Source organism: Bison bison, unplaced genomic scaffold (assembly GCF_000754665.1).
Source record: "Bison bison bison isolate TAMUID 2011002044 unplaced genomic scaffold, Bison_UMD1.0 scf7180017864297, whole genome shotgun sequence".
Classification (NCBI taxonomy): domain Eukaryota; kingdom Metazoa; phylum Chordata; class Mammalia; order Artiodactyla; family Bovidae; genus Bison; species Bison bison.
The window spans coordinates 6814580-6827077 of NW_011494869.1; the positions used below are offsets into that span (position 1 = coordinate 6814580).

Here is a 12498-nt window from a genome sequence, read left to right on the forward strand (position 1 = left end):
GGGGTTTGTTTCCATAAGCACTTTTCTTACCCTAGAAATGCCAAACCTGGTGTTCCTCCCGCAGCATGACTACAGGAAAGCTTCTCTGATGCCCTTATCACACTCACTCCTGCCACATATCCAGGGCAGAAGGCAAAATTGTTGGATCAGGGAGAAGACTAGGGCTGGGAAACAGAATGACCATAACTGCATTTGTAGAAAACCTTTAATGTTCCCCGTACTGAGAGGGCCCATGAGCACGCTGAAACCTCCCACTGGGAAAGTCCTTGGAATGTCCCAGAGCCTGGAGTGGCAAGGGGCTGCATCCTTCCCTGTCAGAGGCTGAAGCCACTACCATCTCCTCGAATGCTACTCCCCCAACCAGAGCTGGCCTGCTCCCGATCATCCAGGGAGGGCAGAGAGCTGCGGGCAGCAGGAAGTAGGCGGCTAGCGTGCAGGTCCCAGCATGGAGGCCCTTGAGACAGCCCATTGGAACAGGGAGGCTGGCGGTTCTCAATGACCAGATCGCTGCTGTCATCATCGCTGTCAGGCTCAGCAGGCCCAGCAGAAGGAGGCCCTGCCAGACGCCCAGATGCCCCACGCACCACATTATTGCGCTGATTGGCTGGCTTGACAGTGACAATGAGGTTGTGGCTGTTGGCGACCATCATGTCCGTCACTTGGTCCAAGGTCTTCCCGGCTACCTCAATGCCATTGACCTCGAGGATCTCATCACTGACTGCCAGCAGCCCTGTACTCTCAGCCAGGCCCCCTCGTACCAGGCGGGAGATGAAGATGCCTGGAACCCGTTCCAGGCCCTGGGGAGCTACTCGCACGCTCATGCCATCTCGGATGTAGAAACCCAGGGGGCGGTCGGAACCATGCTTATGTAGCCGCACCCGTCGATGGGTCTCAGGCAGTAGGTCCACATCTATGACTGAAGAAACCTGGCGGAAATCTTGTGGCAGGCTGATCAGTAGCGGTGGCCGGGTGCGCAGGGGTGCCACTGGCCGAAGTAGGAGCCCTTTCTTGCGCCGTTGCAGAGAGTTGGAGGCAAAGGCCAGGCCACTGGAATCAGCTTCTGCTGCAGGAGAGGGAGGCGCTGAGATCAGAAACCCTGCTCTCCCATTTGGGCCCTTTTCCATTGGGCCCAGGCCTCCTTGAGGAAGGGGGCACTGTAGCTATTTCTTGACACTTGGAGGTCAGGCCAAGGGCAGGGACCGCAGAGGGTGAAGCCTGGATATCTTGGGCATAGACTAACCCTGGTAGACCTGCCCTGTCACCCTACCCCACAGAGGCTGCCCATTGTACCCCATCCTCCTCACCCCGCTTCTGCACTAGCAGGCGCAGTGGTGGGGGCCCGCTGGACAGGGCCCGGTGCAGGCTGTCGTCGTTGGTGAGGGGTAGTAGGTCGCCGTGAGCATCAGTATAGCCAAGCAGCACGTCCAGGCCCGGGATCTGGTGTACTGCACGCAGCAACCGAGAAAACTCCTGGAAGCCGCTCACTGAAGCGCGAGGCAGAGCAAAGCGTCGGAACTCAGCATCAAACTGGAGGCAGGGGGTGGGAGGAGAGGAGAGGTTAGAATGGACTCCGTGCCCTTTCTCACCATAGGTCCGAAGGTGGCAGAGGTGGGAGACAGGGGTTCACAGCAGCTGTAGCCTTCCACACAGACCTCAGCTCCAGTACAAGGGACGCTGTCCAAGGTCTACCCCCCGCCCTCCACGTACCCAGGCCACAGAGGGACTCCAGAGGCCGGCAGTAGAGGAAGGAGGATGGATGGGGGAAAGTGAGAAAACAAGCCGGAAAATGGGAAGGGGAGGATGGAGAAGAGGAAAAGGTGGTGGGGACCAAGGAGCCAGGAAGGGGAGAATGAGGGAATTGGAAGCGCCTAGGGCCGAGGCCGGAGCCAGGGCTGGAGGGGCCCTTACTTTGCTCTTCACCTCGACGATGCTGTCGGGACTGCGTGCTGGAGTCCTCTGTGGCCTGGCCATGGCGGGGCCGGGCAGGCCGGGGACGATGCCCCAGACCGCCCGCCGAGGCGCAGGTGCACAGCCCCTCCAGTCGCCCGCGCCGCCCCGCCCTCCTATCCGAACCGTGACGTCAAGGGGGCAGCGACGCAGAAAGGAAAGCGGAGTCCACGTTTCCTAGGAAACGGAGAGGGGTGGAGGAGTCTTTGCGTCTTCTTACGTCATTACGCTACGGTCCGAGCGTCCCCGAAGTCTAGGGGAGGGGCTTGGCCAATCCGAGGGGAGAGTGAGAGAAGTGGTGTTTATTGAATACTGTGTACTCTTATTTCCACTGGCCTAACGAGCCTGGTAGGCTGCAGTCCATGGGGTCGCTAAAAGTCGGACACGACTGAGCGACTTCACTTTCACTTTTCACTTTCATGCACTGGAGAAGGAAATGGCAACCCACTCCGGTGTTCTTGCCTGGAGAATCCCAGGGACGGGGGAGCCTGGTGGGCTGCCGTCTATGGAGTCGCACAGAGTCGGACACGACTGAAGTGACTTAGCAGCAGCAGCAGCAAGACTAAGCATTTTGTAGATGAGGAAAGTGGAGTCACGACAAATACTTGCTGAACTCCTTGAGGTCACAGGCGTTGAAGTGGCTTCGAGCCACTCTCTCGCACCATGCTTGGAACCAGCCTCAGGTTCCAGAGCTCTCCCTCTCCATCGGAGCCAGTTCTTGGCCCCTTCTTGCCCAGCGCCACAGGAGACTTGAAGAACGGCCCCAACGCCTTGCCGCTGCTTGGAGAGATGCTCGGGTAAGCGTAAACAGGACGGAATCCAATTGAACAGAGTTCCCGACCAAGACGCTCTCGTGCGCACGCGCGGGCACGCTCCTGGGCGGGGCCTCGACCTCTAGTCCCGCCCAGACGTCCGGCGTTTCCCCTCTAGCGGCGAGGCGGGGCCGCGTCGCACGGGAAAAACGCGGGCTAGAGGCTACCTGCGGTCTCCAGCAGCGGGAATGGCAAGTTTTGGGGGCCTGGTCCTGCGACCCTGGATTCGAGAGCTGGTCCTAGGGTCAGACGCACTCTCAAGCCCGCGGGCGGGGCAGCTGCTCAAGGTGAGTTCCGCGCCCCCCCGACACACACACCCTTCTCAGAGCCCCGAGACCTGGGCGGGGCCCCAAGGCGGTGGGTTTGACGCCGGTCGCCGCCCTCAGGTACTGCAGGAGGCCAAGGCCCAGAGCCCGTCCGGTGCCCCTGACCCGCCGGACGCGGAGGCCATGCTGCTTGTATCCGACGGGACCCACAGTATCCGATGCCTAGTGACGGGGGAGGCCCTGAACGCCTCAGACTGGTGAGAGAGGCTCCACGGAGCTTGGGAACTTTGGAGTCGGGTGAGACAGCACGAGCCTTGAGCCCTGAGCCCGAGGTGGGCGGGTCCCAGGCGGGCAGGGCTGCGTTTTGGCGAGCGCTTCAGTGAGGACCGCGCTCGCCGCAGGGAGGAGAAGGAGTTCGGCTTCAGAGGGACAGAAGGCCGGATACTGCTGCTGCGGGACTGCAAGGTCAGCGTCCAGGTCGCCCAGGGAGACACGGTGAGTGGTGAAGCTGGCTTGGGTGGATTACTGGGCCTGATTTCCTGAAAACTCCTGAGACCCGGTCCCTGAACTCACCCCTCCAGCCCGCGGAGTTCTACCTCCAGGTGGACCGTTTCGCTCTGCTGCCCACGGAACAACCCCGGGAACAGGTGACTGGTTGGTAAGTGATGCCTCCACTGTTGAGCTGTACTCTTCACCGAGGCCGGGCTGGCGTTGGCATAGGCCTTGTGGGTTTGAGGGCTTGGGGCTTTAGTAACATGGAGCGCTTGTTGTTTTTGTTCATTTGCTAAGTTGTGTCTGACTCTGTGACCCCATGGACAGCAGCACACCAGGCTCCTCTGTCCTCCACTATCTCTCGGAGTTTGCTCAAATTCATGTTCATTGAGTTGGTGATGCTATCTAATCATCTCATCCTCTGCTACCCCCTTCTCCTGCCTTCAGTCTTACCCAGCATCAGGGTCTTTTCCAATAAGTCAGTTCTTCGCATCAGGTGGCCAAAGTATTGGAGCTTCAGCTTCAGCAACAGTCCTTCCAATAGATATTTAGGATTTATTTCGTTTAGGGTTGACTCGTTTGATCTCTTTGCATTCCAAGAGAGTCTTCTCCAGCACCACAATTCCAAAGCATCAGTTCTTCAGCACTCAGCCTTCTTTATGGTCCAGCTTTCACATCCATACATGACTACTGGAAAAACCACAGCTTTGAATATACGGACATTTGTTAACAAGTAATGTTTTTGCTTTTTAATGCACTGTCTAGATTGATCATAGCTTTCCTTCCAAGGAACAAGTGCCTTTTAATTTCATGGCTGCAGTCACTGTCCGTGGTGATTTTGGAGCGGAAGAAAATAAACACTGTCACTGCTTCCACTTTTCCCCTTCTATTTGCCAGGAAGTGATGGGACTGGATGCTAATGATCTTTTGAATGGTGAGTTTCAAGCCAGCTTTTTCACCCTCCTCTTTCACCCTCCTCACGAGCTCTTTAGTTCCTCTTCACTTTCTGCCATTAGAGTGGTATCTGTATATCTGAGGTTATTGATTTTTCTCCCAACAAACTTGATTCCAGCTGTGATTCATCCAGCCTGGCATTTCACATGATGTACTCTGCATATCAGTTGTACTCTTTTCCCAATTTCGAACCAACCAGTTGTTCATGTCCAGTTCTAACTCCTGCTTCTTGACTTATATACAGATTTCTTAGGAGATAGGTAAGGTGGTCTGATATTCCCATCTTTTTAAGAATTTTCCAGTTTGTTGTGATCCACACAAAGGCTTTAGCATAGTCAGTGAACAGAAGTAAATGTTTTTCTGGAACTCTTCTGCTTTCTCCATAATCCAGTGTTGGCAGTTTGATATCCGGTTCCTCTTGACTCTTTGAAACTCAACTTGTACATCTGGAAGTTCTTGGTTCACCTATTGCTGAAGCCTAACTTGAAGGATTTTTGAGCATTACCTTGCTAGCATGGAGTGCAATTGTCCAGTAATTTGAACATTTTTGGGCATTGTCCTTCTTTGGGGTTGAAATGAAAACTGACCTTTTCCAGTTCTGTGGTCACTGCTGAGTTTTCCACATTTGCTGACACATTGAATGCAGCACTTTAACAGCATCATCATTTAGGATTTTAAATAGTTCAGCTAGAATTCTATCATCTGCACTAGTTTTGTTTGTAGTAATGCTTCCTAAGGCCCACTTGACTTCACAGTCCAGGATGTTTACTTCTAGATGAATGATCACATCATCATGGTTATTGGAGAATTATGGCCTTTCTTGTATAGTTTTTCTATGTGTTCTTGGCCATCTCCTCTTAATCTCTTCTGTTTCTGTTAGGTTCTTACTGTTCCTGTCCTTTATCGTGCCCATCCTTAGATGAAATGTTTCCTTGAAATATCCAGTTTTCTTAAAGAGATCTCTAGTCTTTCCCATTCTGTTCTTTTCCTCAGTTTCTTTGCATTGTTCACTTCAGAAGGCTTTTTTTTTTTACCTCTCCTTGCTGTTCTCTGGAACTCTGCATTTATTTGGGTATATCTTTCCCTTTCTCTCTTGCCTTTTGCTTCTCTTCTTTCCTCAGCTATCTGTAAGGCCTTCCCAGACAACCATTTTGCCTTCTTGCATTTTTTTCCTTTGGGTTAGTTTTGGTCACCACTTCCTATACAGTGTTACTAACTTTTGTCCATAGTTCTTCAGGCACTCTGTTAAGTCTAATCCCTTGACTTTTTTACCTCCCCTGTATAAGCGTAAGGGATTTGATTTAGGTCATACCTGAATGGCCTAGTGGTTTTCCCTACTTTCTTCAGTTTAAGCCTGAATTTTGCAATATGGAGCTCATGATCTGAACCACAGTCAGCTCCAGGTCTTGTTTTTGCTGACGCTATGGAGCTTCTCCATCTTTGACTGCAAAGAACACAGTCTGATTTCAGTATTGACCATCTTGTGATGTTCATGTGTAGAGTTGTCTCTTGGCTTGTTGGAAAAAGATGTTTGCTATGACCAGTGTATTCTCTTGACAAAACTCTGTTAGCCTTTGCTCTGCTTCATTATTCTGGTTATTTCTTGATTTCCTGCTTTTGCATTCCAATCGCCTGTGATGAAAAGAACATCTTTTGTTGGTGTTACTTCCAGAAGGTCTTCATAGAACCGGTCAACTTCAGCTTCTTCGGCATCACTGACTGTGATGTTGAATGGTTTGCCTTGGAAATGAACCAAGATCATGCTGTCATTTTTGAGATTGCACTCAAGTACTGCATTTCAGATTCTCTTGTTGACTATGAGGGCTACTGCATTTCTTCTAAGGGATTCTTGCCCACAGTAGTAGATATAATGGTCATCTGAATTAAATTCGCCCATTCCCATCCATTTTAGTTCACTGATTCCTACCTAAGATTTGATGTCACTCTTGCCATCTCCTGCTTGGCCACATCCAATTCACCTTGATTCATGGACATAACGTTCCAGGTTCCTGTGCAGTATTCTTTACAGCATCGGACTTTACTTTCATCACCAGGTACAGCTGAACATCATTTCCACTTTGACCCAATCACTTTATTCTTTCTGAAGCTTTTAGTAATTGCTCTCTGGTCTTCCCCAGTAGCATACTGGACACCTTCCAACCTTGTGGGAGAAGGCGGGGCTCATCTTCCAGTGTCATACCTTGTTGCCTTTCATACTGTCCATGGGGTTCTCCAGGCAAGAATACTGGAGTGGGTTGCCATTTTCTCCTCCAGTGGACCAAGTTTTGTCAGAAGTCTTCACTTCTGTGAAGTCTTCACTTCACTTCACCTGTCTGTCTTGGGTGGCCCTTCAAGCATGGCTCTAGCTTCACAGAGTTACGCCCCTTCACCATGACCAGGCTGTGATTCATAAAGAACAGTGACTGCCTACCACTCCTCTTTTCCAGCAACGAGGACCCAGATGTGCGGAAAAAGCTCTGTGACTGCTTGGAGTGAGTGTGGGGTTGGTTTTCTTGGGTCAGGTGTGGTTCAGTCAGGGGGTGACAGATCTGTGTAGGTAGGCTTCAGGATTGTCCCTCAGACTTGTCCCCTCTGTTTCTCTAGGGAGCACCTTTCAGAGTCCACGTCATCCAATACAGGTAACCGGCAGCCCCACTGCTTCCTTAGTAAAGCCTCCCCTCCTCCTCTGAGCTTCAGCCCATCCTCTGATCCCCTGCCCTAGGTCTTTCACTGTCCCAGCTTCTGAATGAGGTAGAGGTGGACCAGGAGCATCAGAAGGCACTAGTGCGCCTGGCTGAGAGCTGTCTGATACTGGCAGGTCCTGACACGGCAGCCCCCATCACACCCTGGGCTGCCTCTCGCTGCAGAGCCACGGTCAGTCTGGGGCTTCTCTTGGGAAATGTCAGCGTGGGAAGTTGGGCAAGGGCCCAGACTGAACGTTCTCATCCCACAGGGAGAAGCTGTGTACACTGTCCCCAGCCTACGGCTGCACATCTCTGAGAATGACCAGCAAATCCTGAGCTCTCTGGGCCCAACTCAGAGGGTACAGGGTAAGGAGGATTGGAGAGGTCAAGAGGGAGGTAAGCCTGCCCAGTGCCCCCAGTGCTGATAAGCCCCCTCCACCCCCAGGCCCTGAGCGATCCCCATCACACCTGGCTCTGCAGGACCTGTCGCTGAGTCTGATCTCCTCCCCTCCTTCCTCGCCCAGTTCCTCAGGTAAGGTGATGCTCAGGCCCCGTGTTCTTGCTGCTGTCAATCAATTAGGTGCCTGGGCTCTGAAAGGGTACCCAGCTGGGCGGGGGTGAACACAGTCCCTGCAAGCCTCCGCTCACAGGTCCTTCAGCTGATCTGAGCTGAGGGGACTGTGCCCATGGTGAGTCCCCCTCCTCCTTAGGACCCCCTGCCATACCCAGCCACCTGCTGTCAAAGGAGAACAGTGCCAGCGTCAGCCTTCTGCCTCCTCTGCCCTTGGCTGCTCCAGACCCAGTACAGAAGGGCAGCTCCCAGCCCCTGTCAACCATCTGCTCAGCCCACGGCTCCCTGCCCCCCGGGTCCCCACACCCCAGCAGTATACCCAACACCCCACTCCTGAGCTGTACCCCAAGCTTGTCACGCCTTGGCCATGCCCCCAGTATACACCAGGCCCATGTAAGCAGGGCCCAGAAACCTAGCCTGGAGTTCAAAGAGCTTGGGTTACCCCCCAAGACCTTGCATCATTCTCCAAGGACAAGAACCACCAAGGGAGCCCTGGAGTCCAGCTGTGTCTGGGTGAGCACAGCCCCCTACAGCTGGAGGGTAGAAGTGGGTGGACCTTGGGTAGAGCTGGGCTGGGGGCTGGGGCAGCCTTGGATGAGGTTAGAGGCCTTTTTGGCCCCTTTCCAGACACCATGTCCCCTTCAGGACCCCCCAGAGAGGCATCGTGATGGTTCTGCCTTCCAGTATGAGTACAGGCCACCTTGCCCCTCCCTGTGTGCCCAGGTGCAGGCTGCCAGGTGAGTGCCTGGGGCTGCCCCTGCTGTCTTAGTTGCCTGTCCCCGTCCCCCCGACCTAAAACCTTGGTTCTCTTCTCAGGCTCCCTCCCCAGCTCGTGGCCTGGGCCTTGCACTTTTTGATGGAGCCACAGCCAGACTCTGAACTGACCCAGATGTGAGGGCTCATAGGAGGATACGTGCACAGGTCCAGGCCTGGGGGCGGATAAACAAAGCTCCACACTAGCTTCCTTTGAGTTTTTTAATAAAATAATCTCATGCGGCAGAAAGGAAGAAATCAGGGGTTGGGGCCGCCGCCTCTTTGGTTTGTGGTTGGGGAGGGTGGGCTGGAGGGCTCTGTAGACTGGGTGGGTAGAGGCTCGGCTTCAAGGCCAGATCCTGCACAGAAAGAGAGGGAGAGAGGAAGGGTTAGGACTGAACCAAGCAGCCCTGCCGCCCTCCCAGCTGGCCCTGGCCCCCCTTACCTATGCTTGGAGATGGAGGCGCCTCAAGCTTTGGCCTGCGCTTGAGGACAGGGGAGCGCTGTAGCCGCAGGGGCCGGTCTGTGGGATACAGACAGACCTGGGGAGGGATGCTAAGGGCCCCCCTCCCAACACTTACTTGTCTTTGGAGCCTCTGCCTTCCCCTCACCCTCCCATCCCCGGCAGTGGTGGCTCCTAGCCTTCTGCCTCCAATTTTTCAACCCCTCAGGACACTGGTGGCCCTTCAAGGACCAGAGCCACAAAGGGAGCCCACTCTTCCCCCATCTCCTTCTGTATTCCAGCCCACAGGGAGGTGTTTCCCCCTCACCAGCAGGGGCCTGGAGCTGGTCCTCATGCACAGACACTGCTCGTCGCCCTGCCAAACGGGGCTGCGGCCTCAGCCAGCCATCTGGGGGAGGCCAGGGGGGTCAGGGTGTGGGCCCAACAGCCGCCCTTGCCTCCCACCTTCAGGGTCTGAGTTCCCAGAGGGGACTCCTCCAGTCCCTAGCCCAGTATTGAGTGGAAGCTGGGGTATTTGCTTACCTTCGTTCCTGGAGCCTAAGCAGGGATCCTCTGGGAGGCCCAGGCTGTCTGGGGAGGGACTGGATCTTCGGGGGCTTGGGCTTGGACATGGGGACGGGGGGCCCGGACCATCCTGTTGGCCCCAACCACGGCCTCTGAGCTCTGCATTCAACTGTTGCCCCAGTGTCTTCCAGGTGGCAGACTCAGGCCCTTGGCCCCCTGGCCCAGGTCTGCATGAAGGGTCTGTGGGGAGAGGGGTGTCAGCCAAGGCCTGGGTCAGGCAATGGTCCGATCCCCTGCAGCTTGTCTGTCCCCACGTGCTCCCCAGCACTGTGGCTCTCACTCACCAGCAGACACTGAATGGGTGCGGGACTTGATCGAGATGGGAGGAGCCTCTGTGGAACTGTCCATAATGTCACCTGCAAAGGCAGAGTCGGGGGCTTAGGCACCAGACCTTAGTGAGGGGAAGAAAAAACATGGCTTCTACTCCTCTTACCCCCAGGAGAGCAAATCCCTGTGGACTGTCTCTTCCTCCCCCAAAATGTACTGCACCAGCCCAGGGTCCCACTTACCATCTGAGCCAGCCTTCTTGATTTCTCCATCTTTGCTCTGTGGGAAACAGGGAAGTCAAGCTTAGTCCTGTCCCACCCTCATGCTAGCCTTGTTTTCTTATGTATTATTGTTCTGTATCTGCCACTAACAGCCACCATGGGTTGGGCAAGAACATGGCAGACCCAGTCCTGGTCTTGGAGCTCGGTCTGTGGTGGCGGACAGTTAACACAGAAGCATATGCAGGCACAAACACATACAGTGACTTCTCAGTTCTGTGATTCACTTCCTATAACTTAGTGTTTCTAAATTCAAGCTGAGTCTCACTTCACATGTGTTTTGATTTTCCTGCAAAGTTATTATAGGGTTAGTCCATAGGGTGGTGATTCTTACTAGGAACTGTGATCAGAGAGTGGCATTAGCAGGATGCATGGAAGAGTCAAGGAAGGTCCATAGGGAAACCGATGGAGGAAGAGGGAGGGACTTTGTGTAGCCTTTGGATGGTGGTGAGAGGCTGAAAGTGGGGCAGAGAGGAGTTCCAGACAGCGGAGCCTGTATGGAGGTCCTGAGATGCAGCTGGGGTTGACAGCAGTGAGATGAAGGCAGTGACCAGGGCTGAGGCCCCGTTGGGCCCTGAGGCAGGATTAGGAGTCAAGTCCCCTAGAGGATTTGCTGTTTCAAATGAAGATGACTTTCAAAAGTCAGATTTCTATTAGATCTGCAGAGAATGGGACTGTCACCACTGCAAGGAGGAGATACTGGTGGCCTGGGTCAGAGCGGAAACCAAGAGGGAAGAAAGGGTGAATCTGACAGACCTGTCAGGAGTCTCCTGGTCACATAAATCACCCACATAAAGCTAGCCGCGTGTCACCTGCCTCATTTCCCACAGCACCCCTTTCCAACTCACTTGCTTCCTCTTGCCTTCGGCACTCCCACTGCCTCTGCTCACACCGATCCTCTGCAGCATCACTTGTACTCGCTGCTCAAAGGATGGGGCCAGCTCTGTGTCTCCCCGCTCCAGGGGCCGCCGCTGGGGACAGAGACACCGAGTGGTGAGAGGGCCTGCTGCCCCAACCGTTCCAGGGGAGCCCTTGCTCCTGGTCACCAGGCCTCACCTTGTCGGGCCTGGCACCCACTGTCTCCTCCTCCTCAGCAGGGAGCAGTATCAGGGAGTATGCCTTGCTTTCGCGGGTGTATCGAGGCCGACTCCTGCGGGTTGGGTCTGGGCTGCTGGTGCCCCCCTCGGCCCCTGCAGCAGGCTCCTCACCACGGCCAGGACGGGCCGGTGGTCGAAGCAAGTCCCCGAGTGTGGTTTTTCGAGAGCGGGGAGCCGCGCCAGGGCTGGTCTCAAGATCAGGTCGTGACCCACGTGTTGAACGAGGCTTCTTGAAGGCAAAGAGGGTGCCCAGCTTCTTGCGAAGTGTACGGGGCACAGGGGTGGTACCTCCCTCGGCTGCCGGGTCCTCCTCGGGGGCCCAGCTGTGGGAACAGTCAGCAGTGAGTGGGAAGGCCCATGGAGCAGCCCACCCTCTCCCCCACCCTTGCAACTGCCCCTTACTCACAGGCGATCCTGGTGGATCAGCCTTTTGGAGAAGAATTCCTCCACGCCCTCATCCACGCGGGCACTGAGCCCATTCCCTTCCTGCGGCAGGGCTGGGGGCACCTGAGAGACACCACAGGGTTAAAGGGCTGAGTTCAGTTGTGACTTCTTCCCACCTTCCTTGTCCAGCGGCAGGCTCTGGGCAACTCCAGGACCTGGGAGCTGCAGTGACCCTTTGGAGCTGCTGTTACGAGCTCCCCCACTGTCCAGCGGCCGGGCAGAGATACTGGTTTCACATACCCCCCTCACCTGTACTTGGCCCTGGACGTACACAGCTCACACCCATTCTCGTCCCACTGAGTATCCTAAACACCCCAAACCACCTGGTCACCAGCAGACTAAAACCCAGGTGTCCCCTGGGTCGCACGTTCCCACTTGCCACCCTCTCTGCTCCAAACAGTCCCTGCAGTACCCTCCACCCCCACCCCACTCGGCCTGCTGCCGGCTCAGCGGCGCCTGCTGCTGCGTCAGACCCTCTGGGGGGCCTCAAGCAGGCTCCTCCCCACCTCCGGCCCTGTGCCCACGACCCGCGCCAGTACCCAGCCCACACATACACCCGCGCTGGACGTGGGGTAGACGCAGGACTGTCCCCATGGGAGGAGGGGGCAGCATCTTTCAGTAACCCTGGGGTTGGGAGGGTAAGACAGACACCCCCTCTCACACATCTACCCGTGCAGCAGCCAACCCAAGGCAGAGTCCTACCCCAGGCGCTCCCCCAACGAAATCCACACACTCGTGACCCCGCATGAGCATGGCTTGAGGAAGGGGGTGGCCAGGAAGACGCTAGAACTAGGCTGCGTGACCCCACCACCCACCTCCCTGCCAGCCATCACCCTTAAGAGCGAATGGGCCGCCTGAGACCCCCAGTTCCACGAGCTCTGGAATGGGGGTAGGGCGCTCACCTGG

General features: G+C 55.4%; 3 protein-coding genes across 7 annotated transcripts in view; 1 reads left to right on the top strand and 2 right to left on the bottom strand.

Moving 5' to 3' along the window:
• Positions 1 to 94: 94 nt before the first annotated feature.
• PARD6A (par-6 family cell polarity regulator alpha) lies at positions 95 to 2463 on the bottom strand. Of its 2 annotated transcripts, none has more exons than XM_010851026.1 (3): positions 1909 to 2463; positions 1305 to 1527; positions 95 to 1060 (listed from the first exon to the last, which is right to left on the bottom strand). In XM_010851026.1, the coding sequence occupies exons 1-3, from the start codon at positions 1969 to 1971 to the stop codon at positions 315 to 317; spliced, it is 1032 nt and encodes a 343-aa protein (XP_010849328.1). In that variant the 5' UTR covers positions 1972 to 2463; the 3' UTR covers positions 95 to 314. The 2 variants fall into 2 exon arrangements, with proteins under 2 accessions (XP_010849328.1, XP_010849327.1); XM_010851025.1 differs by having other exon boundaries at positions 192 to 1063.
• Positions 2464 to 2590: 127 nt separating this feature from the next.
• On the top strand, positions 2591 to 8685 carry ACD (adrenocortical dysplasia homolog (mouse)). 4 transcript variants are annotated; one of them, XM_010851021.1, is made up of 13 exons: positions 2591 to 2744; positions 2878 to 3046; positions 3146 to 3282; positions 3427 to 3520; positions 3607 to 3683; positions 6919 to 6963; positions 7076 to 7110; positions 7194 to 7345; positions 7425 to 7521; positions 7601 to 7687; positions 7866 to 8239; positions 8354 to 8463; positions 8543 to 8685. In XM_010851021.1, the coding sequence occupies exons 1-13, from the start codon at positions 2611 to 2613 to the stop codon at positions 8619 to 8621; spliced, it is 1590 nt and encodes a 529-aa protein (XP_010849323.1). In that variant the 5' UTR covers positions 2591 to 2610; the 3' UTR covers positions 8622 to 8685. The 4 variants fall into 4 exon arrangements, with proteins under 4 accessions (XP_010849323.1, XP_010849324.1, XP_010849326.1 ...); XM_010851022.1 differs by having other exon boundaries at positions 8372 to 8463; XM_010851024.1 differs by having other exon boundaries at positions 7290 to 7345.
• Positions 8686 to 8725: 40 nt separating this feature from the next.
• The window catches only part of RLTPR (RGD motif, leucine rich repeats, tropomodulin domain and proline-rich containing), a 12380-nt gene continuing 8607 nt past the window's right edge, over positions 8726 to 12498 (bottom strand). The window contains exons 29-38 of the mRNA XM_010851115.1: positions 12408 to 12494; positions 11555 to 11663; positions 11108 to 11471; positions 10900 to 11022; positions 10016 to 10052; positions 9791 to 9862; positions 9465 to 9686; positions 9250 to 9330; positions 8925 to 9002; positions 8726 to 8838 (exon numbers count right to left, since the gene is read on the bottom strand). Coding sequence (XP_010849417.1) covers positions 8738 to 8838; positions 8925 to 9002; positions 9250 to 9330; positions 9465 to 9686; positions 9791 to 9862; positions 10016 to 10052; positions 10900 to 11022; positions 11108 to 11471; positions 11555 to 11663; positions 12408 to 12494 — 1274 coding nt within the window. The 3' untranslated portion in view covers positions 8726 to 8737. The remainder of the gene's footprint in view (positions 8839 to 8924; positions 9003 to 9249; positions 9331 to 9464; positions 9687 to 9790; positions 9863 to 10015; positions 10053 to 10899; positions 11023 to 11107; positions 11472 to 11554; positions 11664 to 12407; positions 12495 to 12498) is intronic.